We start from the raw sequence: 27,765 nt of genomic DNA, 5'->3' as shown, positions 1-27,765 counted from the left end.
CTCAAGATAAGGTGGGAAGTTCAGTAATCCGGGAGGGGCTCAGACTAGAGCCGCTGCTCCTCCGCAGAGGAGCCAGATGAGTTGGCTCGGGCATCTGATCAGGATGCCCCCTGGACGCCTACCTCGGGAGATGTTCCGGGCACGTCCCACCGGGAGGAGCCCTCGGGGCTGACCTCAGACACACTGGGGAGACTGTCTCTCGGCAAGCCAGGGAGCGCCTTGGGGTCCTACCGGAAGAGCTGAATGATGTGGATGGGGAGAGGGAAGTTAGGGCTTCACTGGTCAAGCTGCTGCCACCACGACACGACTTCGGATAAAGTGGAAGATGTAGAAGATAAAGAAGATGTGAGGAGATTATTTTAATACTTTGCTTCCTTAGTTTATTCATCAACTATGCACATAGATTTTGTAACACTCAATTCTAATTTTTTATACCCCTTTTCTCCTGGGTTTGCTCTATTTGCCCCGCCTCCACCCTGACTTTCAGCTGCAGTTTTTAAAAGGAACCTATCGAGGGTTGTTTCCCTTCCCTTCAAAATATTCCAAAAATAATGCACACAAATGTCCTCACAATAGGATAACGCACGAACACTTGCCAATAGGAACTAGTATACTCCTCTCATAATGGCGAGCAACCTCAGCCACGCGTACATCCTTGTGCACTGACTAACGGAGAAAAAAAAACCTGAAAAAATGCAACAAAGCCCGGTGCTTGTAGAGACATTTACACGAGGGAGTTGCGGGGAGAAAGGCAGAAAGCCTCTTGCGTCGGCTGTTTAACCCAAAAATCAAAATTTGTCTTGTATCTCAAGAGAAATATTTGCTCAAAATTTTACTCGGATCTCAAATTCCTCGTATGTCGGGGCACTCATATATCAAGGTATTACTGTACACAAAAAAGGGTCATCTTCGAGTAATACCAGCACAAGGTGACGTTGTGATCAGTATTCTGGCGGTGTGTTGTAACTCTCCATGGTGCTGAATGACTGATACTTCATTAAGGAACAACTACTGGCAGCTTTAAATTACTCTCTTTTGGCCACACTTCAAATGTGTTCAGAGTCTTTTGTTTATGTAGTTCACAGTCTTTACAGAATTTTGCAATGATGGCCTAATGATTTTGTCAACAATGATTCACAACCTCTGACATCAACGTCGTCTTTTTTTCTATTTCTTGTTTTTCAGGTTGCATCATCTTGGCATGATGGCTGGTGAAGCTTACCTTGGCTGGAAGGGTTGACATGAGCCAAAGTGAACAAGCCCACGCCTAATAACCACAATGACAGCGCCATGCCGAAAAGGAAGAGTTTGGTCGTCTCACCAGGAGCCAAGTTGGAAGAGCCTGCAAGGAAACAGAGATAGAGGTGAGCCCTGCAGAGTCTTCTGTGCATAATAATGATGTTTTTGCTTGCACGCTGGATGGATGTTGAATGACAGACAGTCGCTGATCGGACGCACGTGATATGCAGCAGATGGGAGGAGAGCAGAATAACAGACAGACAGCAAGGAGGGCGTGAAAGAAACCGAGATAACAATTGAGCAATCGAGCAGCAAAGTCTCTCCATCTGCTGTTGCTATGGTTACAGGCCAGTGCAGTCCAGGGAAGGAGGGGAGCGATGGCGTGAAAGAGAACGAGCGAGAGCACAGAGAATTGCTGGCTTTGTGTGCATCTGCAATTTTGAAGAGTAAATATGCTGTAATATCTGCCAGAAATCTATAGTTAGCCCCGGAGCACCACTGACCCACAAAACAATCATAATCCTTCTATCCACACACGACTGGTGCAATCACAAACAAACACACACACGCACACATTAGGCCACTTTTCAGTAATCCTAAATAATTGAGGCAGAGGCAAACTCCCACAGCACCCAAAATGGAGTGGTGGCCTACAGATCTGAATGTAGGTGAATGTGCCATGTCATGCAGACTCTTAACGTGGAAAGAAGAAACATGCAAGATGCATAAAAGACGAACAACAGGAAGATGGCTACTCAGAATGAATTGAAAACGTGGTCCTGAGGCTGAACTGCATCATGTTAAAATATAATATCAAATTGTGTGGGTGTGCCTTAAAAAAAATGCTGTTGAAGAATTATGGATTGGTTCTGCTTTTAGTCACACTAGGTTTAGGTAAAGTTTATATTAAAACTTAGAAAGATGTCATAAGGAAAAAATAATCAAAAACATGTACGTACATTGTATGTGTCACAGTAAAATGTGTTATTACTGTACTATTCATATTTTATGTGCTCATTTGTGCTTCTTTGCAACCTCTTGTTTGGTAATAAGAAGAGACATATATAGGTCATTCCTTAACAAACATTTAGCTTGCATTCGCAGACTAGTAAAAAAAGTGCTGATCATCCAATAGACCCCCTCACCCCATGCGCGCACGCACACACACACACACACACACACACACACACACACACACACACACACACTTTAAAGCTTTGAGGGAATATTAGTAGATAGATTGCATGTGATTTCCAAGTTCAACCATGCTTGAGTAAAGTTATATCCACATCATGCATTTGGGTTAAATGATACTGATTTACAGCCCTGAAACCTATCAATTGAATATGTTTTAAAATAATGCAGGCATGTACAGACGTAAGACACAATACATCATCATGGCAGCCCATGGAAACAAGTGATCAGAGCAGATGTAAGGAAATTAATCGTCATCCATCCATCTTCTTGACCGAATCTTTGTATACGATACGTTATTTGAGTATGACAAACTCTCCCACAATTTGACTTTGATTTTATTGAATATGACATTTAATTTGGCATTGTGAACACATTTTAAATAATGAAAAAATAATAATTTGGATGTTTTCACAATTTTGTTGCAGAAACCCAAGCCAGATAAACACATGTAAAAGCATGCTCTGTTCATCATACCAGTGTTGTTTTTCATTCAGAAAGGACAGAGGCTAACAAATCACTACTCGGCATTTTGGCTTAGATTAAGTGTAGAATCTGTTCTTATCAGTTTACTATCTGATACGTCTCCTATATGAGGACCGTATATTAAGTTGTTGTTGGAACTCAGAGATGGAATAAGATCTTGCTCCTTCCATTCCATGCATCATCCTGGTATTGCAATATCTCCAGGAAAGGTGCACCTCTTGGTTTCAGATTTTTAAAATCCAAAATGGTGGCGCGCACGGGTGCAGCGGCTCTTTGCTCACCACCAATTTCGTCATACACAGCTTTGTATGATGACAATAAAGGCTTTTGATTTGATTTGAAACACTATTAGCAATGATCATGTGAACAAAACCATATGTAGTCGCAGCTGATGTTTACATTTTAAAAAATTACTGCAAGGTCTGATTCAGGATTTTCCTCTAAAACACGGGTGGGCAAACCGGTCCACAGGGTTCAACCGATCCAGCACAGACACTTTGACCAATGAGATTTCTGCAGAAAACAAGAAGCATCTGGCTGCAATCCACTGATTGCTTTGAAGGAGACCTGATTGGTAAAAAGATGTCCTCTTTATGGGTTGGAATGAAAACCCACACCCACTGCGGCCCTTTGTGGTATATTTTGCCCAACCCTTATCTAAATACATGAAATCTGTTTGTAAATAAGTGAGGAAAATATGGATACAACCTGAGAATAATTAAATGCTGAATTTGAGTTATAGGTAAAAAATTACTTGAATGCACTATAGTAAAAACATCACCAAAAGTCACAAAAATGAAGGCATTAGGCCTAAAGACAGTTAGTATGCTCTGTTTGCAAAAGGCTGCCCCGTGGTGTAGGGTTTCACTCGCCAGACTTCGGTGCGGGCAAGCATTGGGAATGTGGATGGTTGTTTGTCTCGGAGTTTGCCTTACGACTGACTTGCGAACAGTCCAGGGTGTAGTCTGCCTTTCGCCCGAAGACAGCTGGGTTAGGTTCAAGCAACACCCGCAACCCTTTCGAGAATCGGCGGTATGGATGATGAATGGATGAATGAGTGTTTGCAAAAGGGATTCTGTAATCCTCTAGGAACTCCTTAAGGATCAAGAACAACATAGTTCGGCGATGATCAGTCCACTAACGGGGGCAGACCATCTGTTCCGATAACAAGGAGGTACCCTTTATTAGTGTTCAATCCGAAACACTAAAATTATACTTTAATAGAGTATCCATCTACGAGTATATTCTAGAGCAGGGATAAAGAACCTATGGCTTGCGAGCCAGATATTTCTTTTTTGATGGGTGCAAATGGCTCTCTGCTGACCTATAAGATAAAATATGGAATCCGCTGGTGAGAGAGCTGAGTCCCGAAGGCACCAATAAAAGCCTCACTTTGGCAGATCAGAGTGGCGGCAACACTCACTTTAGTGTCGCTACATCAGTGGCGGGCTGTCAGGGCTTTCAAGGCCCTCTCTGCTGGCCTAAGAAATATCTGAATCATATATTATAGTTTGTCCATCAATAATTAAACAATTCCAAAATGCCTGTTAGCTTCCTTTCATTGCTTTTCCCCCTGGTTGCACTGCTTCCAGATGTGTGTTTTCATATTGAAGCATTTGACCAATCACATTTCAGCCATTATTTGTTGCCAGGGTCAGAAATCTGCCTCAAGGCCTTCACAATCAGTTCTGCGGGTTCTGCTGCATTAAACAAGTGTCGATTAGACTTGCTTTAACAAATCAGAATTCGATTTGGTGACACCAAGGCCATTTCGCAGGCATAGGGATACATCATCGCTTTCACCAACTATGATTGGCTAGTCATCGAGTGGGCGGGCCAAAGCCAGAGTGAGCCAGCCAGAGACCGCAAATTACACCCACAATGGCCGACGGAAGAAAACAAATGGATTTGGTTGTAGATTTGCTCACAAAGCTATTTTCCAGAAAAAAATGGACATCATTAAGAAAGTGCTGTCAACCTCTAGGAAAGCTAGCAAGCCTGTTACAGCTGGGAAAAGTCAGTGCGATAACTACGAGAGCTACTAGGCTGTATTTGGAGCGAGCTGCACAAGCAAATATATTGTTGTGTTGATTTAAAGCCATTTTCAAGACAGACTATGCCAGAAATACGACAGGACAAGCTCGACTTTCATCATTAGCTTCTATGGCGATAGAAAATAAGGAAGAAAGAAAGGAAGATGGATATTGTGTATAGTTAAAAAGGATTTTTGGTGAGTAAAATATGGCAATATTCCTAAATAATATTTTGATTGTATGAGGTTATTATTGATTATTTTTAATGTGTCTCAGCTGTAGATGCAGTAGAGATTTTATACCCATAAAATAGTTTGAGGGGTTGGATTGAAGGCATCGCCAGAAAATGCATGGACCGCCGCTGCGCTACAATAACCAATGGAGGCGACGTGCTGGCACATGTGTTCGGAACACTACTTAAGGTGTCGCTGCAACGACGAATGGTAGCCTTGTGTTGGGAGATTTCTGTGTTTGTGTCATTACCTAGAATGTGATCCATTGACCAATGAGAGCTTCGCGTTGGCAAATCAAAATTTAAATGGAGCCAACACTAACTTTAGCGCTGCTTTAGTCGTAATTTTTCGCTTCCTGAGTGTGCTGTGTATACTAGTTAGCAACAGCATAACTGTTATTAAAAGAATTTAGATATTTTTCCACTTTAAAAGTGTTTAAATGACAAAAAATAACTGCAGTTATTTTTACTTAAATTCTGGGTATGACTCTCAAGGAATTACTTTTAAGAGTATGAATTGATGATGGCTCTTTCAGTCAAAAATGTTCCCGATCCTGCTCGAGAGTAAAGATAGAGTGCTACCTTTTATTTTCTGTAACCTACAGTGAGTCTTTCGTTTCATTAACTAATTAGGCTAAAGACAATGGGGAGTAAAATACATCTTCAATGCCTTGCCATACACATCTGAACCTTCTACTTAGGAACGCTTTTACATACAAATTTTTAAGATTATGAAAGAATTTAATGCGGAAATCATTGATAGAAGATAGAACAATCTGTCCTAGTTAGGAAACCACAAACACGGTACAAATAAAATAATTAATATTGCTACGTTATATGAATTGACAAGAATTTCTTGCAAAGTGCTCTCTGGAGTAACCAAACAAAATGGGCTTACTTTCATGCAGACAAATTGGACAACTATTTACAGTTGCAGTGATGTCGCAGTACCATAGCCATCACATTGCCACACACAAGCGACCCTACAATACACTTCCTCGATCCATTTTTTTTTAATTGTCATGCTGGATTGACGGTGGTTGAGCTATTTCTCAACACCTCGCAGGCCCCCGATTTGCTAGCAGGAAGCATTGGTTCTAGGCAGCCGCAAGGTTAGCACATTGTAGAAGTGAACGATCAACCTCCTTGAGGCCGCGAATTGCAGGTCTCGACATTGAAGAGTAAATAGGTGAGTCAAGATATGACACTCCATGGTTTTTCTTAATGTGCCTAACATAATTTGAAGTTGTTGGTTTGCATGCAGGCCACCTGGTTAGAGGGTCGTCCTCACGGTTCTAGGTTCGAGAATTCAAACCCACGTGGGTGGAGATTGCATTTTATCCCCAGGTTTGTTCGTTTCTTTTGCTCTTTTTTTGCATACATACAGTTGTGGTCAAAAGTTTGCATACACTAGTGAAGAACCTATTGTCATGGCTCTCTTGAGTCTCCAGTTAATTTTACAACTCTAATTTTTCTCTGATAGAGTGATTGTAACAGATACTTCATTGTCACAAAAAAATAGATTCATAAAGTTTGGTTCTGTTCTGACTTTATTATGGGTTAACAGAAAAAGTGAACAAATCTGCTGGGTCAAAAATATTCACACAGCAACATAAATTATAAATTTTGTTGACTTTAACATTGTGTGAGTGAAATGAGCTTCATAGCATCGCCGCTTAACTTCTTGTGAGTGATTATGAGTGACAACAGCTGGTGACTTCTCTGAGGCCATTTAAACAGGGCTCATTGGAGGCAGACGCCCAAAAACGCTACAATGGTAAAGTCAAAGGAGCTAAGCATGGATCTGAAAAAGCGAATCATTGACTTGAGCAAGTCAGGAAATTCACTTGGAGCCATTTCAAATGTGCTGCAGGTCCCAAGAGCATCAGTGCAACAATTGTTTGTAAGTATAAGGTGCATGGCACTGTTTTGTCACTGCCACGATCAGGAAGAAAACGCAAGCTATCAACTGCTGCTGAGGGAAAATTGGTCAGGAGGATGAAAATTCAACCGAGAATCATCAAAAAGCTGATCTGCCAAGAATTAGAAGCTGTTGGAACACAGGTGTCAGTGTCCACCGCGGCATCTCAAGGCTCGACTGAAGTTTGCTGCTGCTCACATGCACAAAGATAAGACCTTCTGGGGGAAGTGGTCAGACGAAACAAATATCGAGCTGTTTGGTCACAATGCCCAGCAATATGCTTGGAGGAGAAAGGGTGAAGTCTTTAACCACAAGTACACCATGCAAATCGTCAAGCATGGTGGTGGTAGTATTATGCTGTGGGGCTGTTTCGCTGCCAATGGAACTCGTGCTTTACAAAGTAAATGGGATAATGAAGAAGGAGGATTACGTTAAAATTCTTCAAGATAACCATAATCAGCCCGAAGATTGGATCTTGGGTGCAGTTGGGTTTTCCAACATGACAAAGACTCCAAACACACGTCAAAAGTGGTAATGGAATGGCTAAATCAGGCGAGAATTAAGGTTTTCGAATGGCCTTCCCAAAGTCCTGACATATATATACCCCATTGAGAACCCTTGTGGACAATGCTGAAGAAACAAGTCCATGCCAGAAAGCCATCAAATTTAACTGAACTGCACCGATTCTGTCAAGAGGAGTGGTCAAAGATTCAACCAGAAGCTTGCCCATAATAAAGTAATAAAAGAACCAAACTTTATGAATGTTTTTGTGACAAAGAAGTATCTGTTCCAATCACTCTATCAGAGAAAAATCTGAGTTGCAGAAATAACTGCAAACCCAAGAGAGCCATGACATTATGTTTTTCAAAATTAAATAAAAACTTTTGACCACAACTGTACATACATTTTCATATATATTTAATAAAAAAATGGTACTCATTAATTCATCCTTCATACCGATCATCCTCATAAGAGAAGGGGTTGCTTGGGCCTATTCCAGCTGTCCTGGGTGAAAGCCAGACTACACCGTAGACTGGTCGCCGTAGGGCACACAGAGCGGTAGACGATCAGTTGTATTCACAATCATACCGCTACTGAGCGGAATTTGATCCCATGCTCGCCTGAGTCAGGCGGGTGAACCATCACCATCAGGTGGTACAAATTGGTGTACCTTTATACGTTTTAAAGGATTAAGAGGGTAGCATTAAAGTTGCGTGAGGGATTATGCAATTCATTGTAAAATTTCGTAGATAGTCATTCGTAACTAGAGGTATGGCTTAACTAACTTTTGTCAACAGCATATTCGCACATTGGCAAGTAATATTTCCCTCGGTAATGCATTAACACTATTTTATTTCTCCATCTAAGTTTTTTACCAACCAGATGTACAGACATCAAGACGCTATCTTTTCCTTGGGCAATGGTTCCAGATGCTACAAAATGTAAAAACATACTAGCCTTATTCATATTTCTATCATCAATCTACCATGAGGGAAAATGATATAGGAAAACTCAAAAGTACATCACCTTTCAAAGAGATGTCAAGTAACTTTCTCAGCTTTCTTCATTGTTCGAAAGAATCTCCAATGCATTTTCTTGTTTTATCACTGGATTTATCAAATCATCATGTTTTAGTTGATTTTTTGGAAAATTACATAATTAATACTGAATTTAAACCCTAGTTTACATAGCGTACACAGTTGTGACAACGAAGACAAACGACTGATGTCGTAATTGGCCTATGGTGGAGGGTTGGACATCCATTGTAAACAAAAATATAAACAACTTTTTATAGTTGCCAATCGTCTTTTGAAATAGGGAAATCTTGGTTTCACACTTAAATCCCAGATTACTAAATCTTGGTTTAACACTTAAAACCCAGATTACTAAATAAATCACATCAAATAAAATACTAAAACACTCAGTCTTAACGGATAAAATGGCAAAACAAAAACCACATAACAAAAAGACTACAATCTTTAAAATATAATTTTTCATACATTTCTATCTCATTCATATATTTTAACAAGGGAAAAAAATAACACATTTGCTTAAACATAATGTGTCAAAATACGAGGACATTTTGCAATATTGGGTCAATCATTTAGAATTGTATTAGAACCATTAAGAACTAAGCTTCAGGAACATGAAGTGAGACAGGTACTGAGGGCTGTGAACACCGGGAAGGTTGCTGGCCCTGGCGGAGTACCTGAGAAGGTGCTCAAAGCCTGTGCTGACCAGCTGACTGATGTTCTCACAAAGATTTTCAATTGTTCCCTGCAAAAATCCATCATTCCATCCTGCCAGAAATCTGCCGTCATTATCCCTGTCCCTAAAAAGCCAACCATTGACAGCCTGAGTGATTATAGGCCTGTTGCACTAACGCTTGTGAACATGAAGTGGTTTGAAAATTGGTCGCCCGCCATATCAAGGATACAATCCCTCCCTCAGTTGACCCTCACCAGTTTGTTTATAGAGCAAATAGGTCCACTGAAGACGCCATCGTCATAGCTCTACACACAGCACTGAGCCACTTAGAGCACCATTGGAACTACGTAAGGATGCTTTTCATTGACTGTAGCTCAGCCTACAACACTATAATGCCGGACATTCTGGCTGACAAACTCTCCCACCATGGACTATCCTCTTCCATCTGCTGCTGGAATAAGAGCTTCTTAACCAACTGTCCACAAACTGTTAGATTTGGTCCACACCTCTCTTCTTCCATTACACTGAGTGCTAGCTACCCTCAAGGCTGTGTAATGAGTGGTCTTCTGTACTCTCTGTACACATACGACTGTACACGACCCACCAGTCTAACTCCATCATGAAATTTCCCGATGACACCACTGTGGTCGGACTCATCTCAGTAGGGGATGAGTCTGCCTATAGAGATGAGGTCGACAAACTGTCTATGTGGTGGTTGGTGAACAATCTCACACTGAACACCAGGAAAACTAAAGAAATAATCCTGCACTTTCGCAAACGCAGCACAGATCTGGCCCCACACCTCATAAGTGGAGTATTCGTAGACAGGGTTGAGTCCTTCAAATTGGGGTCCACATCACAGACAAGCTCTCCTGGTCTACCAACACCACGGCAGTGGTGAAGATGGCCCAGAAAAGACTTAATTTCCTACGAGTACACAGGAGGAACAACTTGGACCCTAAGCTTCTGGTGACCTTTTATAGAGCCACTGTGGAGAGCATCCTGGCATACTCAAAATCAAAATCAAAACCCTTTATTGTCATCATACACAGCTGCATATAAAGAAATTGGTGGTGCTACTCCACAAAGTGCATTTTCCCAGTAAAAAAAAAACATAAATAGTAATATAAAAGTATAAAAAGTTAGGTCCCGGCTAGGTAAATCTTAAAATATTGCACAATATAAGTTATTGCACAGAAGGGATTGTGTCATGCTAACGCAAGTTCAGAGTCAACTGCATTACAGTGTGGTATGCTGGAAGCACAGCAGACAAAAAGGCCATGCAGAGAGTGATGAATACTTCCCCGGATATCCTCGGCTGCGCTGCCCTCACTGGAAGACATTGCCAGCCCTCGCTACCTTAGTGGGAACATTGTCAGGGACTAATACCACCCTGGTCACAACCTTTTCCAGCTGCTGCCCTCTGGCAGGCGCTACAGGTCTCACAAAGCACGGACAAATAGACTTAAGGACATTTTTTTTCTCGCAGCCATCAGGACTCTGAACTTGCGGTAGCACGACTTACAATCCCTTCTGTGCAATAATTTCGGGGTCAGGTAACATGAAAGGTATTGAGCGGTGATCTGCATCCTGCTGGCTGATTAAAGGTAAGTGAGGAGATAAGTGAGGAGGTAAGTGATCCAAGATGGGGTCACTCGGATTGTTGATGTATCTTGGAACAAAAGGTTTCCCATTAAGGCTTTTTGGAACCTGAATATTTAGTGTAGAAGCATTTGTAATTGGATGTACCCCTTGTACTTGCCTTTCCACTGATATCTACTGAAACAACCCAACTATATTAAAGACCCCTAGGACTACAATGACAGACACAATCACCCTTGCATGATGATAACAGTACATCAAATGAGTCTCTCGAATGAGCCCCCCGCCCAACCCCCCAACCCCCCTCACCCCCCACCCCCCACTCCCAGTGTTCTCACACATGCACATACTGGATACACAAAGAAATGGAGTGCACATGAATGTCTCATCTCAGCCAAAAGGCCTTGCAGCAGCATGTTCTTCTGCTCGCATTCCCCATTTTGATCTCCCTCTTTCTCATTGTGCCTCAGCCTTACGAACACATTTACACACACACACACACACACACACACACACACACACACACACACACACACACACACACAAACACACATACAATCCCACCTCCAGACATCCTTAAGTGTTGGTGGAGAGTAAGTAGAGCAAGGACACTGATGGGCCTTGACAAAGCCACACACCCAAGCCCCCTGTTCACCGCACAGCGTTCTCTCCCTGCAACCAGGACGCAGCCCCCGGCCACAGGCCGGCCTACTTGAAAGAGGAACACTATAAATGAAAGTGTGTGTGAGTGGACCACAAGTGAAATAAACACACATGGCCAGAAATGCATGTGCCAGGGTGATCACACCCTATGTGGCCTGCCCTATTGTGGCATTGTGCTTACCGTATAATAAAACATCTAATGAATTGACAAAATAGGTCAAAATTCACCAACGGCTTTGCTGATCATCACATCTCTTAAATCAAATTGCCCTCGGATGTGAATTTCATTGTTTTTATTTTTGTCTAAATTGTATCTATCCAAAGATTAACTAGCAAACAATCCAGGTTAACTTCTGCTTCTCACCTAAAGTCAAAAATTAGACCAATTCTATAATTCACAGTCACACATTAGAATGGGAATATAACTGCAGATCCATGTTTGATAGCAATTTGTCCATTCATCCATTTTCAACAGTCCTGGTCATCACTGGAATTAATCCTATTTGACTTGGGGCAAGGATGGGATAGACCAGTCGCCAGTCAGTCGCCGGGCACACAGAGAGACAAATGATCATCTGCACTCCCCACACCGAAATCAAGCGAGTGAACCTCTGCAACACGAGGCGTGTTTGTTTATAATTATTCATTAATTTTCTGAACCGCTTATCCTCACAAGAGTTACAGGGGTTGACAGAGCCTGACTACAGTCCGCTACATCTCCAAAACCAGGGAAATCTTCCTGGACTTCCGACGCAACAAGGTATATCAATGATGAATGTGTTGACCGAGTGTTCCTCCTTATTTTTGCTTATTCAGGTCAACTACTTATCTATGTTGACTACTACTTATTTATTATTTTGACTACTACTTACACTAATCCCTTCTTTTGAGCATCAGGCGATCTGTGTGAACGCTGTCACTTTAAGTTCATCTTTGAATAAGAATATTCGGGAAGGCATCCTCTTCCAAATCCATGTTAAAACTTGTTAAGGAGATAACCATTCTCTTCAGTATTGTAAGGGAATGCTGCCTGTTTCGGCCGCGGCTGGGTCGCAAGGCAAACCTCGCTCGCCGCCGGCACACGCTGCCCGATCGGCCCCTGACCGGCTGCTCGAGGCTGCGCACCCGCGCCGTCCTCAGTTTACTGTGGCTGAGCTCTTCACCATAAGTCGATAGGATGTGTAATGCACGATGCGACGTGTAATCCGAAGAAAACAGGAAAGGAAAGATGGCGATCCTGCTCACTGAAATTCTTCTTCGGCGCGTCATTCTTTTTTCTGCGGTGAAATTCGTCTTCCGGGGTGAAAATCGTCTTCCGGGGTGAAATTCGTCTTCAGGGGTGAAATTCATCTTCTAGGGTGAAATTCGTCTTCTGGGGTGAAATTCGTCTTCAGGGGTGAAATTCATCTTCTAGGGTGAAATTCGTCTTCTGGGTTGAAATTCTTCTTTTGCGGTGAAATTCTTTTGAAGTATAATAAAAGGTTCATAAAAAATGTCAAAATTCCCGATGAAATCGCAACCGAAAGACGGGAGAAGGCTCTGCTTCTTTTTTGGCGCTGAATTTGGTGTCACTCAGCGCCAAAGAAGAAGCAGAGCCTTCTCCCGTCTTTCGATTGCGATTTCATCGTGAATTTTGACATTTTTTTTAACTCTTTATGATACTTCATATAAAATCTGCTGCTGAGTGGTTAGCGAGTCGGCCTCACAATGGGAAACCTGGGTTCAAATCCAGGTCGGTCCACCTGTGTGGAGTTTTCTTGTTCTCCCCGGGCCTGCATGGGTTTTCTCCGGGTCCTCCGATTTACTCCCACATTCCAAAGACATGCATGGTAAGTTTATTGGACATTATAAATTGTCCCTAGGTATGAGTGTGAGCGTGAATGGTTGTTTGTATCCTTTTGCCCTGGAATTGGCTGCCCACCAATTCGGGGTCTTCCCCGCTTCTGGCCCAAAGTCAGCCCACAAAAATTGATCTTAATAAAGGAAGCTTGGAAATGAATAAAAAAATCAATCACACAGGTACAAAGATTTACACTACAATAAAACACCCCATAAAAATCAACAGACAGTAACTGCCTTCTCATTTGACTACAGAGTGTAGTCCGCCTGTAATTTTCTATAGAGCATAAAATGTCCAAACAGGCTTGAGGTGCTGTGCTGCTTGCATGTGAAAATGTTTAAGTGTGTGAAGGGAATTCAAAGGATGATGGAAAGATACAAATATCACAAGCGAGATAGCAAACACAAATGCTTTCCGTGGCATGAAATGGATCTTCCATAAAATTTAGAGATTAGCACTGGATTTGAAATCACTCCTCCACATCCTGTATGTGTTTAGTTTAGTGTACTTTCAGACAGTTGAACTCTGCAGTTGAAGCATGCACACACTGCTGTACAACCACTTATGAGGCATTAGAGCAGGGGTCAGGAACCTTTTTGATAGAGAGAGCCATAAACAATTCATATTTTGAAATGTTATTCCTTGTGAGCCATACTCAGAATTGAAAAGTCAAATTACATAAAAATGTGTGACCTTCTTATTGGTTCATTCGGAACTCAGCTCTCTCACCAACGGTTTTCATATTTTTGCTTAAAGGGTAGCGGCGAGCTATATGCACCCATTAAAAGAGCCACATGGGGCTCTGAGCAATAGGTTCCTTACTCCTGTATTAGAATCTCTGTGTTTGTCGGGTCGATGTATGACTCCAGGCAATAGAGGTGTCACCACATGTCAATCATTTGTTTGTTGCAGGCCAAAAACAAATGCCAGGCTCAGTGCAATTTCGGAAGCATTACATAACAACATTGCACGTAACACTTTCAACTGTCGAGAAAATCAGCATTAAATGAGAGCAGGTTGTTTACATCCCATCTCCCTCTCATCTCATTTTCTGAACCAATTTATCTTCATTAGGGACGCAAGGGGGGCTGGAGCCTCTCCCAGCTGACTCCAGGCCAGAAGCGGGGGGAATCCAGATTCGATGGCCAGCCGATCGCAGGGCACAAGGAGAGCGACAACCATCTTGATAAGACGCCCTCTGATTCACAAGTTTCACCCCCATATTCATGCTTTCAATATGGAGCACAAATGTGTTACTACTTTGAAGGGAAAATCTAAAGGCAAATCACTGCATGTGGTATTTCTGTGATACTGTATGAATCGAAAGGAACATCTGCTCGATTGCACATTCAGAAAGGGTGTTGCCTGCATGTCGACAAATTCAAAAATGAAGTCACGTGGCCAGTACAACCAGGAAATGTATCCGAGTCACATTACGCAGGTATCAATATGAATGATCGATCGTGAGACTTTCGAACAGCCTTAACAACTATTGGGATGTGCTGACATGGTAAACACTACAAACACAACTCACACTTGGCCAGCCAGAGGTAAGATGGCGGTGCCCTGAGCGAGCAATGGAAAGCACATGTAAGTACCATATTTACTTGAGTATAAGTCACCTATCATTTGTGAAGAAAATTGTGAATAATTTTTTCTCCACTTTTTCTCTGCTCATGCCAAGGATTGCACTGGTACTGATAACTGGCAAATGCTAAACACATGTCGCCATGAAAAAGCATTCATTCACAACATATGGTATGGTCATCATTTTTTGAGTTACAAATATACATGCTTGAGAATACTACCGTATATGTCTGGCAGCCGTTCAAGCAGTATTTCTTTGCCTAAAATCTTTCATTTCCGCATCATGCTTGACAAGATAGCCACCTGATGGTGCAGCGGTTGTTTTGCCTGCCTTTGTTGCTGGCAGTGTGGAATCAACAGCTTTTTAACAAAGGCAAGCTGGAGTTTGGAGGTTAAAAACGGGCCATTTTTAAATATCAAGATTTTTTTTTATACAAAAATGTGCAAAAATCAAAATGTGCACAACTTCTAGACTTGGGAGAACCTTAAATGGTCAAAAGGAAGGACATTTTGACAATGGAATTAACTCTCAAACATTTGAGAAGACCATAAAACATCATGCATTCCAAAATTTGAGACATTTGAGTTTCATTTAAGGATGAGCCTAAAAATACAACATGATTTTAACAAGGTGAACTTAATGTGAACTTGAGTCAATTTTAACATGTTATCATTATAATCCAGAATTTTTTTCTGAATTACCCACTCCAATACCCCCACAACCTGTCGTGAGATTTTATATTGTTCAAATGTCTGAAGGGGAATGCTCGGGAGAAAACATTTTCGAAAAAAGATTATTTTTCCACGTAGAATGTACAAAATTCAGGTCAATAAATGCAGCAAAAATGCGGGCGAAATAACTCATCTCTACTTATGCTGCAGCACAATTTCACAAATTAAGAAACATACAAGTTTGGTGAAAAACAGCCACTAACATTCACAGTGATCTGACAGGTTTAGCCTGGTGTATCTGAACATTATTCACTTTCCCGATACCTCAGAAGAGCCGGGTCCATTGTTGGAGACCCATACCACCCTGGACACGGCCTGTTCCAGTTGCTTCCATCTGGCAGACGCTACAGGTCCTACAAAGCACGGACAAACAGGCTCAAGGACAGCTACTTCCCAACAGCCATCAGGTCTCTGAACCTGCAGCAACACGTGACGTGACGACTACACATATCCCTACTATGAAATTAAGTCAAGTCGAATTGAAGTAACAGGAAGGTCGTTTGGTGCAGATCTACCTTCCACAGGATGACTGAGGGAGGGTAAGTATAAAGACTGAGAGGTAAGTGATCCATTTTATTCTTGTTGGCATCGGTGAGGCAACTTGTAGTCGCCGGAAAATGGCGCTCAAGGCGGAGAGCTAACAAGTATGAATATGTCATAAATAAATGTCATAAATGTGTCTGGCCTGGGAAGACGAACTTGTGGAGAAGCACTATACAATTTCGTCATACGCTGCTGAGGGTATGATGACTACTAGGCTTTTTGTCAAGTCAATGATGACGACAATGCCTATGTCTGATTTTCATTTTTTCATTTTCCTTACTGATTACCCTCAGAAGATTGAAGGGGATTCTGGACCAGCAACATGAATTGGTTGCCAGCCAAGCGCTGGCACAAGGAAACGAATGACATTAATTAATTTTCCATAGCGCTTATCTTCACTAGTGGTACTGGGGGCGCTAGAGCCTAACTATGGGCACCAGGCAAGGGATACATTGAATTGCTGGCCAGCCAACCGTCAGACGTAAGGACACAGACAACCATTCATGCTCATTTATAGACCTAGGGTCAATTTTGGGTGTTCAACCAGCCATGTTTTTGGAATGTGGGAAGAAACCAGAGCACCCAGAGAAAATCCACAGACACCCGAGGACAATATGCAAACTTCACACAGGAAAGTAGGAATCCACCGATTGCACCTTCTATCTCAGAACTGTGAAGCACAGGGCGTAACGAGTCTTGCACGGGTCGCAATGAACATTATTGTTACATTTATTTTGCTCCTAAAATTTGATCTCTGATTGAGTGCTTTGAGCGCATCTGTGAAGTTGCTCCACTTTTAAGTGGTTCCATATTTCAATAATGCAATCAAATAATCAGAAGCAGTTGATATCATGAAATTTTAACTCTACATGCTGTCTGTTTTCAATAAGCTAATTATTCCTGATCTGCCATACAGTCAGTGAATGTGTACAAATAATGCATAAAAATAAAAAGTGAATGTGGTTAAATATTGTTCTCACCCTGAACCACCTAATCCTAACAAGAGTTGTGAGGGGTGCTGGAGCCTATCCCTGCTTTCTTTAGGCCAGAGGCATTCAGGGTGACCCCCGCCTCTGACATGAAGACACAATTGGTGGCATTTCTTAAAATCATATTTCTCTTTACCATATAGATACCTTTATGGGATGGGATCGACTTAAAAAAACTTAAATTCGCTTGTGAAGTTATTGGTTTGGATATTCTTAGCAAATACCCAAATATTTGTCATATCATGTTTGCAGACATCTCGGATTATTTTCCACATTGCTATTGTCTTTTCTAGGGGGCTAGACCTTTGAGGAGCGTTCCCATTAATAATTAGCGACCATTTTTTTTCATCCAGTGCAGGTCTAGAATTGAATATTGTTGCACACAAGTGAGTAAACAGTGAAGCTTTTCCTTGAAAAACATTACTGGTATTATATACCGCAACTTGACATGGTGTATCTTTCATTGTGGCAAAAGAAAGCATTTTAAGAAGGCAGAAGAGAATTTTGGGTGAACACTAAATCACCTCTAGGTTTAAGTGTGAATGGTTGTCCATCTCCTTGCGATTGGTTGGACACCGATTCAGGGCGTCCCCTGAATGAAGTTGGCCATCTTGCCTCAAAGTTGGAAAAAAATGATGATTGTTTGGCCTTTTTTTGTCCATTTCTAGGGTCCACGTTCAAACAAACTGATCTAAGGGACTACCATCCATCGGCTTCAAAATTGCTCGGTGTGTTCATAAAACTTGGGAGATCTAAAGTTGTTAAAATGGTGAGTTTTAGGGAGGCTTTAAGTTCAAATTGGTTTTGGCAATTTGTTCAAACAAACTGATCTAAGGGACTACCATCCATCGGCTTCAAAATTGCTCAGTGTGTTCATGAAACTTGGGAGATCTAAAGTTGTTAAAATGGTGAGTTTTAGGGAGGGTTTAAGTTCAAATTGGTTTTGGCAACGTGCCAAAATCACTGAACCGTTAATAACAACCCAGGTCCAACATTCCTTTGTAATGATATTTGACAGGAGGCTCTAAAGAGGAAGTTGAAAATGACCTAACTTATTTTGTTTTTAACTGTATATGATTATTGTCCTGCCCTGAAGGGCCTATGGAGGTGATTTGCTAACAGCATGTATTACTGACAACGAAATGTAATAATTTTTCCAGTTAGTTTCCTAGCAAGTAAGATATTTTTACCTGAATTTCAGTATATTTGTAATATGTTCACAAGATGTCCATGAGTTCTGGTTTCTTACCATGGCGACACATTATTTGCCCAAAACAAGAAGTACTTTGGTCTGGCCCTTGAGAAGTATATGGCCACGGAATTTGGCAAATTTGTCCCCGTTAGGCCAACTAAATTTTAATGTCCGTAACAAACAAATCATACAAAAACTACCTAAACAGCGCTGCCTCCAAACTTTAAAAATTGCCTCTCCTATACTTTTCAAACATGAAGCTCCAAAGTTTACTGGCTCATTACTTTTGTCTCAGACTGCACTAAACAGTTTCTTGCAGCCATATCCCAAATCCTAGGGTCAGCCATGTTGGATTGAAACTGGAAAAATCTTTGCTCATTGGCCATTTCCAGGTTTCGCATGTGAGCAAACTCATCCTAGGGACTTTTTCTGATCTGCCTCAAAATTAGTGGGTTTGTTCCTGAGACTTGGGAAATCAAAAGATAAAAACGGGGAGTTTTGGTTATTGAGAGTAGCCTACACTGGGGGTCAAAGATCAACCAAGGTTTGCCAATACCAAACTCACTACATTGATCAATACTCCCAAGGATAAGTTCACAACCCGGGTAGTACTGCTTGTTTCTACGTGTGCTACATGAGTCAACAGGCAGATAATTTGTGAAGTGCATATGAAACTGATGTAGATTTTACATCAACTGAAGAATAACAATGTCCCGAGGCACCTAGAGAGTTGATTAAATGTTGATAAGGTATCTGTTGTAATGCGACCCCTGGCACGCATCCTCTGAGATGACAGCACATTGTGACCCAGTGACTCATTCCACAATTTTTTAGAATGTAAAAAAATCTCCAAGATTTCCAATAATGTACTTCAGTTTATCCTTTTTTTTGTGTATTTCAACTCCGTATATTATTATCCGTATATTACATAGCATTAGACATCGAGGACTATTTAAGCCAACCAGAACATGAGCACGTCGCTGGATCATCTTAATCAAATCACTCTTAAGTATCTTCTCAGGCTCCTTGTTTGCCTCACCTGACCTCCGACCTCTTATTTTGTTCCCAGGACCTTGACCATGCTCACGCTCATGAACACAGACCACGATGATGATCACGATCACGACCACGCATCTTGTACCTTTACTCTGGACCCCTCTAAGAACCTCTCGGCTATCGACCTCCATGCTACACAAGACAATGCCACTACGCTTCTCCCCTTGTACCTTCGCTTGGCCCTACCCAACAGACACTCTGAATAAACAGCCCACTATCATAACACTATTAAGTTGCAATAGCTGTCAGAGTATGTGCAAAGAGAAGAACAAGTGGTGAAAACTGAGTTTGATCTTTTTTTTTTCAAGTGAGAAAGATCTGCTCTGCAAAACATGCAGCAAAGCTAAAGTTGTGAGTGAGTTTTCCTATGAAAAAATATGGACTAAACGGAAATTATCTACCTCAAGTGACACATTCAGCAGAAAAGTCATTTGAATGAAAATGAGAAGTGAGGGCAGACATGAAAAATAACATAATATGTAAGTCAGATTTATGCATATTGTAATGAGATTGATTAAGATATTTTATCTGTGGATATTAATCATTAAATTTGATTATGACTAGATCATTTCTGGGTAGTAGAAAGGCCAGTGCTGGTCGCAGGTGTGATACTGGTTGCTCACAGTGGTCCTCAGTTTGCTCGGGGAGGTTGTCTGTATGCTCGGACATATGAAAAATTAGAGGGAACATTGGCAGGTTTGGCTGCTATCTGTGCGCGCCGTCCTATTTCCCGGGCGATTAAACCCTTCCAGAGTTTTTTCCAGCAGTGTGCAACCTGCCAACATATTTCCAGGGTTAGGCGGCATCGCCGCTTTAGAGATCGTCCCCGGCAAGGCAAAAGCAGTCACCATCGTTACTTCTCCGGAGACAGCAGCAGCAACCAGAATGTCTGTCGAACTGACCAATCGCTGTTTCAGGACAATTGACTTGCCCCTTTCCACCCTCCCTACCTGGTGTTTGGGGTTCTTGTTTTGGGACATCTTGAATCCATCCGTTAGGTACGAGGTTAAGTTAGTTACTGGTTCCTTCATGCTTTGTTGGGGTTTTGCTGTTTGGATTTTTCCCCCTGTGTGACCTGTGTTTGTGATTGCCCTCACCTGTCGTTTCCCCGCCCTTGGTGTCTCTCCTATTCGCTGCCTCTCATGTCATCCAGGTGATTCTAATTGTCTCGTCAACTTATGCCTGTCTATTTAAACCTTGTGTATTGGCCGCATTTGGTCGGATTGTCTGCTGTTCATGACTGTTTCATGACTGTTCTATGATCTTTTCAGTTATGTTCCTTTTCTACGTGCACGTCCAGTGCTCCTCGTTTACCCGTGTTTTCCATGTAAGGTTTTGTTAATTTTTCTAAGTTGTTCGTTTGTCACTTTCCCCAGTTTTTTTTTATTTATTTAAGGCTTTGTTGTTTGTGTCCAAGTTAATAAGTTAAGTTACTTTAGTGCATCCTCACTCCCAGTTTCCACCTGTTTCTCTGCATATGGGTCCAAACACGCTCTCAGCACACCCCTTTGTAAATAATTTTTACAAAACTATAACTAACCATAACTATAACCATTCATAAAGTTGGATTTTTGTATCTGAATTTCAAATGAAACTGATGCGAAATATCGATTGGAAAACACAATATGGTACATTGATCAAAGCCAAATGATTCTGGGTAAATTATTACTCATTTTCCACAGAATAAGAACAAAAATATTTGATCGTAACAGGGGGGTGTTATGCAAAATTGACATTTTGATCTTATAATCAGGTTTTGTAAGTTATTCCTACATTCAGAGCACATTCTGAGTGCTTTTCTGTATAATTCTCATGTGTTTGAGAAACTGTCAACTATCTTTTATGTCTGCCAGTTCTGTATAGTAAGCTCCTTTAATGCACATCACCTCCCGTGTGCAAAACTAGCGTTGGCATCCCGAGACAGGGTCTTTATTCGGCCTGACTCCAGTTATGTATAAAATTAATTCTTCCACAGCATTATGAGTGAGATTTCACGTTGCATTTTTTCAAAAACTGTAAAACACAACTTTTCACTGCTCTAAAAAATAAAAATAAAGTCATTAAAGTGGTTGAGTAAAAGTGGTGTGTCAAGGAAGCAATGGTTAAAGAGACCAAGAACCTATTTCCAACTGTTTGCGAACAGCCATGACACTAACGCATTCATTTATTTATTTTCAATACTGCTAATCCTTTTCAGAGTCACAGGGCCTGGAGCCTACCCCAGCTGAATTCGGTCGAAAGGCAAACTAAAACCCGGAATTGTCACCAGTCAGCCGTAATGCACACATAGAGACAGAATACCATTCACATTCACACCCACACGGAGCAGGAATTGAACCCACACAGCCAGCAGCGATGTGAGACAAAAGAATCACTGCATCATCGGGTTGCCTGATACTAAAGCAATTTTAGATTAAATTGTTTATGAAATGTATAGTTTTCACAAATCAACTCAAGGTAACATTGTTACTGGAATGTGCTTCAGAATTACATTATATGCCTGGAACAATATTCCTCTAAAAATGAGCACAACCTAGTGAGATTTAAATTAAGCAATCTGTGTGTTCTATCTATGGTCAGTTGCAGTGAATTTCATCAAAATATCAGAGTATCAGATCTTGGAAAAAAAACGAATAGGGATCCAAAATGTCACTGCAATAAAAAGGCGACACTCTTAAATTAATATTGAGGGCATTCTCTTATAGAGCAAAGCTAAACTGAGCTGGTGAAGAACAGCTCCTGTTTGCAGGCTGCAGTTTGTGAATATAAAGATGGAGATGATAAAATGAGGAAAAAAACACAACTAGTAATCATGCCGTTCACATTGACGCCACGCCACGCTGCATGTTTGCCTTCTGTTGTAATAAGTGATCAAGCTAAGTTGTTTATGTTATGTTACCCCGTTTATTAAATCAAGCAACAAGAGCAACATATCTGCCTCCCCTTTTCCATTTGCTTCGGCGACTCTGCACCTGGGTTCACTTTCCCCCCCGATCGCGTCACACTACGCGACGCGATCGCAACACTATCCTAGTCCACCCGACTTCAGGTAAAAGGCAGACTACACCCTAGACTGGTCACCAGTCAGCCGTAGGGCACACAGTGACACGAACAACCATCCCCACTCACAATGAAACCGCCATCAACAGGAATTGATCCCACGCCTGCCTATAACAAAGTCAGGCAAGTGAACCTCTACACTACCAGGTGGCTATCTAGTTAAAACTCTCATTCCTAAACATAAGAGTAAGAATGGTCAAGCTGAAAGTGGAGTGGAACTATTTTCGCTGCAAGCACAGTATTTACAATTTTTTATATAAAGATGATATTTAGATATTAATACATTTCAGTCTTAATGTGCTTCAACTGTAATATGTAATAAATACACTTCTTAATAATTGTACTTAAGTAAAGTCGTACCTCTACTTACGAAATTAATTGGTTCCAGAACTTTTTTCGTAACTTGAAAATTTTGCAGAGCAGTACTTTATATGAAAATTCTCTAATTCATTCCACAGTCCTCACACAACTGCCAACTAAACCCTTTGAAATTGGTCAAAATGTCCCAATTTTGTATGAAAGGTTCTAGAAACACACAAAAATGACTTGCTCGTTTTGTGTTTTTGCTGCTTTTTCTGCCTTAATGATTTGATTTGGTGATTCGTAATGATCCCATTTACTTTGATTAGCTTTGTACTTTCTGCGTTTGCTTTGTTGTTCTGCAACCTTTGCGACTGTACTGTCTAATTTATAACTATGCATTTTCTTGCTACTGTCACAATGAAATTTCCCGGATACGGGATGAATAAAGTTATCCAATCTAATATAACAGCCAAAAATTCTGTTGAAACTGTGCCCCGCACCGCTGAAATTGTTCCCTCCGCGGGAGACAATACCCCTGTTTGTTCGCCACATGGCGGCAAGATCCCGTCCCGCCAGGGCCGAAAGCTGTCCACTTGGTGTACATTTTAGACTTTTACGTGTGGCCTTTTATGCGTGTGTGTGTGTGTGTCTGTGCAATTGTTTGTGTATGTGTGTATGAAAATATGTGCTGTATTGCATTTGTACGGTTTTAATAAGGGTAATTGCAATCATTAATTAGGGGAGGATTTAGCCGAGGTGGACAGGTATGTTAGAGAGAATCTTGAAACATGGATAGTGGCTGTTGTGAGACAGCCAATGAGAGCCCAGTAGAGAGTAGCGAGGGAGAATTAATGCATCCGCGAGAATATTTTCAAAATAGAATAACAAATAAGGAAATGCATTTACTTTTTGGAGAATTTTGTAACTTGGAACTTTTACATAGTCACTCATTGCATATAAACATTTTGGAACCTGAAAATGTTGTACCTAGAGGTATTCGTATATATAGGTATGACTGTACTTGTATTTTTGTATAGGCACGGAAACGTAGCATGTTAGTAATAATAAGGATGATCCTTCTGCATTCCATCGTGCTTCTCGGGCGGAGCGCCCTGCTACCCATCGTGCTCCTCTGAAGAGGCGCCCAATCGACTAAGGTTTATTTTTGGTTGACATTCAGCAATTTCTTTGTTGCAACTGAGGCGTACATAATATCTATGGTGTTTGATGAATAAAGAAAGTAATTATCTTATTTGCCTTTTGGTTATTAATATTAATTACTTGTATATGAAAGAAAACTTTAATGTACCTGTGTGAATTAGTGTGTGTGTGTGTGTGTGTGTGTGTGTGTGTGTGTGTGTGTGTGTGTGTGTGTGTGTGTGTGTGTGTGTGTGTGTGTGTGTGTGTGTGTGCGTGTTCGTGTGTGTTGTTCAAATACATATAATCTATTTTCTGCCTAAAATATTAGCACATGAATTGAGACATCCCATGAGAAAATCTAATGCTGACAATGATCCACTTTGCAAAAACAGACTAATTAATACAGTGCTTGACTGGAATCTAATTAGATTGTGCATGTGGTCATGATGTTGTGGCCAGCTGGTGAATATACGATGCTATACTTCATTACCTTCACATGCACACAGTGAAGGTTACACATGCAGCTGAAATTCGGGCTGACACATGTGCAGAAGTCCTCACAGCCACTGAGCAATTTTTCCTTCTTTCCTCCGTCCATTTGTTCGTTACCCGTCTGCTTCCCTCCATCCACTGCGAAGCAGCATCTTTCACCGCCCCTCAACACTGAGCAATGGACAACACTCTCATTCACTGTTAAACGCCTTCTCACTCGATGGTAATCTTTGTCACAAATGAATTACATGTCCAATTCGGCTATGAAGCCACGTGTAGGATTGCTCTCATGTTGCACTTATTTGGTGGGGCACTCGTAGACGCCTCTGTTTGGTGAGGCTCTGATGGATGCTTATCTCATTCACATGAATATTTTACAGCTTATACCTCACAGTCGTGCACAACTCAACCTGGGGGCCTAATGGAATGAAATGAAATTTCCCAAATACAGGATGAATAAAGTTATCCATCCATCCATCCATCCAACCATCCATCCATCCATTCATCCAACCATCCATCCATCCATCCAACCATCCATCCATCCATCCATCCAACCATCCATCCATCCATCATCCATCCATCCATCCATCCATCCATCCATCCATCCATCCATCCATCCATCCATCCACCCATCCATCCACCCATCCATTCAATTCATTTGCCCCTACATCAATTAAATATGAAATTCTATGTACATTCAATGCAATCATTTGTACAGACAGAAAGCAATTTTCATGTTTTTGACAATTTTGTGGCTGAAAATTTACAGACATTTGGATTAAAAAAATGACTATTTTTTTAGGTAAAACAGAATATATTGATCATAAATGTTTTGTTTCAACCAATGTGATTGAACAGTTGCTCAATCACTATCTTTGAGCCATAAAGATGTATTGTTACATTCAAAATAAGCATATTTTTTAAACTGTACCATATGTATCCAAAAGCAGAAGATGGGATTCCCTAGATGTGAGAATAAACTTTTGTACATTAGTTGAGAATCTATTATTTCAGCCGTTTATATTTATCCCGCGGTATCATAAAATCCCTGGTATGATCTTGAACACTGGTCAGAGATAAAATACGAAGGAGATAAGTATTTCCTGTCATCTCATTACATTGACCGTCGTGCAGTGGTACCTCGACATACGAGCACCCCGACATACTAGCATTTCGAAATACGAGTAAAATTTTGAGCAAATAATTATCTCTAAATACGAGCCAAATTTCGAGATTCGAGAAACCCAGGTGGCCAAGACAGGAGAGGCTGTTTATGACATTAGCACACTCTTTTTTGCCGCATCTCTTTTGTGTATGACAGATATCTACGAGCACTGGACGTTTGATTTCTTTCAGTGTTTTTTTTCCATCACTCAGCACGAATGGCCAAGTGTTCACTAATACGAGAAGTATATATTGCTTCTCAATGGCAAGTGGTCATACGTTATCCTATTGTGAGGACATTTGAGTGCATCATTTTCGGAATATTTGAAGGGAATACAAAAGCAAACAGCCCATCGATAGTGAAAGTCAAGTTGGAGGCGGGGCAAATAAAGCCAACCCAGGAGAAGAAAGGTATCAAACTTTAATACAAAATTAGAAATATATTTAGTGTAACATTAGATTAAATTTATTTTTGAGTGTGTCTGCATCATAATCCAAGTGAATTTAAATTTGTTTATGTTATGAAACGAGCGTGTTGCCATGCAAAAATCCCCCCTTTACGCCCCCTTCTCTCTGTCCGTCTCGCTTTCTCTCCCCCTTGAAATTTGTGAAATTTTACTACTATTAAACCCATTTTAGAAATATTAAACCACTAGTTATGTGTTACTTTGTTAATAGATGGCAAATTAGAAATAAAACATTTTTTTTCCAATCCATGATCCGCTTTTTTGGTGTATTTTCAGAGGGTTGGAACAAATTAATTAGTTTTTAGTTCATTTTAATGGGAACCGTTCGTTCGAGTTACGACAATATCGACATACGAGCTCAATCCCGGAACGAATTAAGTTCGTATCTCGAGGTACCATTGTATAGCTGTGTGTTTGCATTTAAAGAAAGGCGGAATGAAAGAGAGAATGAAAGAGGGAGAGAATGGGAAGAGAGAACGATAGAGAGAGGGGAGAGATAAAGGGAGAGAGAGAAAGACAGAGAGGGAGTAGAGGGGGAGATAGCGAGAGGCGGGGGAGAATAGAGCGAGAGAGATGGGGGAGAGATAGAGATAATGGAAGAGTGAGCGAGAGAGAATGAAAAGAGAGAGAAAATTAAAAGAGAGAGCGAACGAGAAAGAGAGAGAGAGGGGCGGGGTGCATTATCTGCCCATATCTCACCGTCAATCCTCGCTCACTGCGTCTCCATCCTCCCGTTTCTTTGCTCCTTCCACTGCTACTACGCCGTCCGTTGCATGAAAACCAAATGCAATCTTCTCTAGGCAACAGTGATGGCTGCAGTCATTAGGGGTCCGACAACGAATTGGGATGCTCACGCACCCACTCCCCTTAGTACCCGTCCCCTCTTCTCCAGTGATGAGGACTCTCTGCTGGACGTCCGTCCGCTCGATGACGTCCCCGCTACACGGTGCGTCACATTAGCACCCTCATCCCCTCGGCGTTTATGCCCACGGAGGCCACGGGCGGACGGCCTTGTGTTCCACGAAAATAAACGATGTGGACGTCAGTCGATGGCCACACTTTAGAGAAACCCCGTCGTTGTAGCCGTTCTTTTCAAGACCGCGCATTTTTCTCCGACGTTGTTCCAACGCATCCTTCTTTGCACTTAATGCCAAATGGTGTCCATGTGAAAATTCATCCTAGCGACGAATAACGACCAAGCATCAGCAAGGGCGGATGCTCATAAACTAGCAATACATCAAATAAAAATGTACTAGTTCTATTTTTGAAGGGGGAAGGACACAAAAAAAAACAGTCGTTGTTTCCCGCTCCTGGTGTTGCCTGGCGTCCGAGTCTCCTCTGCTCTCCGAGTGCGCGCCCTCGCTTCATCCGCTGGTCCTCTTGTTGCGCGTTCTGTACTCGAGAGCGCGCAAAGCCACAAGCCTCCACCCCACCCCCTCCCTCGCACTTGCAATCTCTCACCCCCCCCCCCCCCCCCCCCCCTCCCTCGCACTTGCAATCTCTCTCACCCCCCCCCCCCCTCTCTCTCTCTCTCTCTCTCTCTCTCTCTCTCTCTCTCTCTCTCCTCTTTAACTCTCCTTTTCTCTCTGATTTTCTGATTCTCTCTGAATTTCTGATTCTCT

General features: G+C 41.6%; 1 protein-coding gene and 1 non-coding gene across 5 annotated transcripts in view; one reads left to right on the top strand and one right to left on the bottom strand.

The window, feature by feature from the left end:
- adgrl1b (adhesion G protein-coupled receptor L1b) overlaps positions 1 to 27,542 on the bottom strand; it is a 60,004-nt gene extending 32,462 nt beyond the window's left edge. For all 4 annotated transcript variants that reach the window (XM_077719899.1, XM_077719901.1, XM_077719900.1 and 1 more), the window contains exons 1-2: positions 26,843 to 27,542; positions 1,223 to 1,342 (exon numbers count right to left, since the gene is read on the bottom strand). In XM_077719899.1, the coding sequence (XP_077576025.1) occupies positions 1,223 to 1,292 (70 nt within the window). In that variant the 5' untranslated portion in view covers positions 1,293 to 1,342; positions 26,843 to 27,542. The remainder of the gene's footprint in view (positions 1 to 1,222; positions 1,343 to 26,842) is intronic.
- Positions 2,950 to 3,139, top strand: LOC144198785 (U2 spliceosomal RNA). Its single transcript, XR_013326784.1, has one exon. It is a non-coding gene; the product is annotated as a U2 spliceosomal RNA (small nuclear RNA).
- Positions 27,543 to 27,765: the final 223 nt, after the last annotated feature.

The sequence above is a fragment of the Stigmatopora nigra genome, chromosome 6 (assembly GCF_051989575.1).
Source record: "Stigmatopora nigra isolate UIUO_SnigA chromosome 6, RoL_Snig_1.1, whole genome shotgun sequence".
NCBI classification, from domain to species: Eukaryota; Metazoa; Chordata; class Actinopteri; order Syngnathiformes; family Syngnathidae; genus Stigmatopora; species Stigmatopora nigra.
Note: the sequence above shows the minus strand (reverse complement) of the source record. Positions and strands in the feature narration are given on the sequence as shown.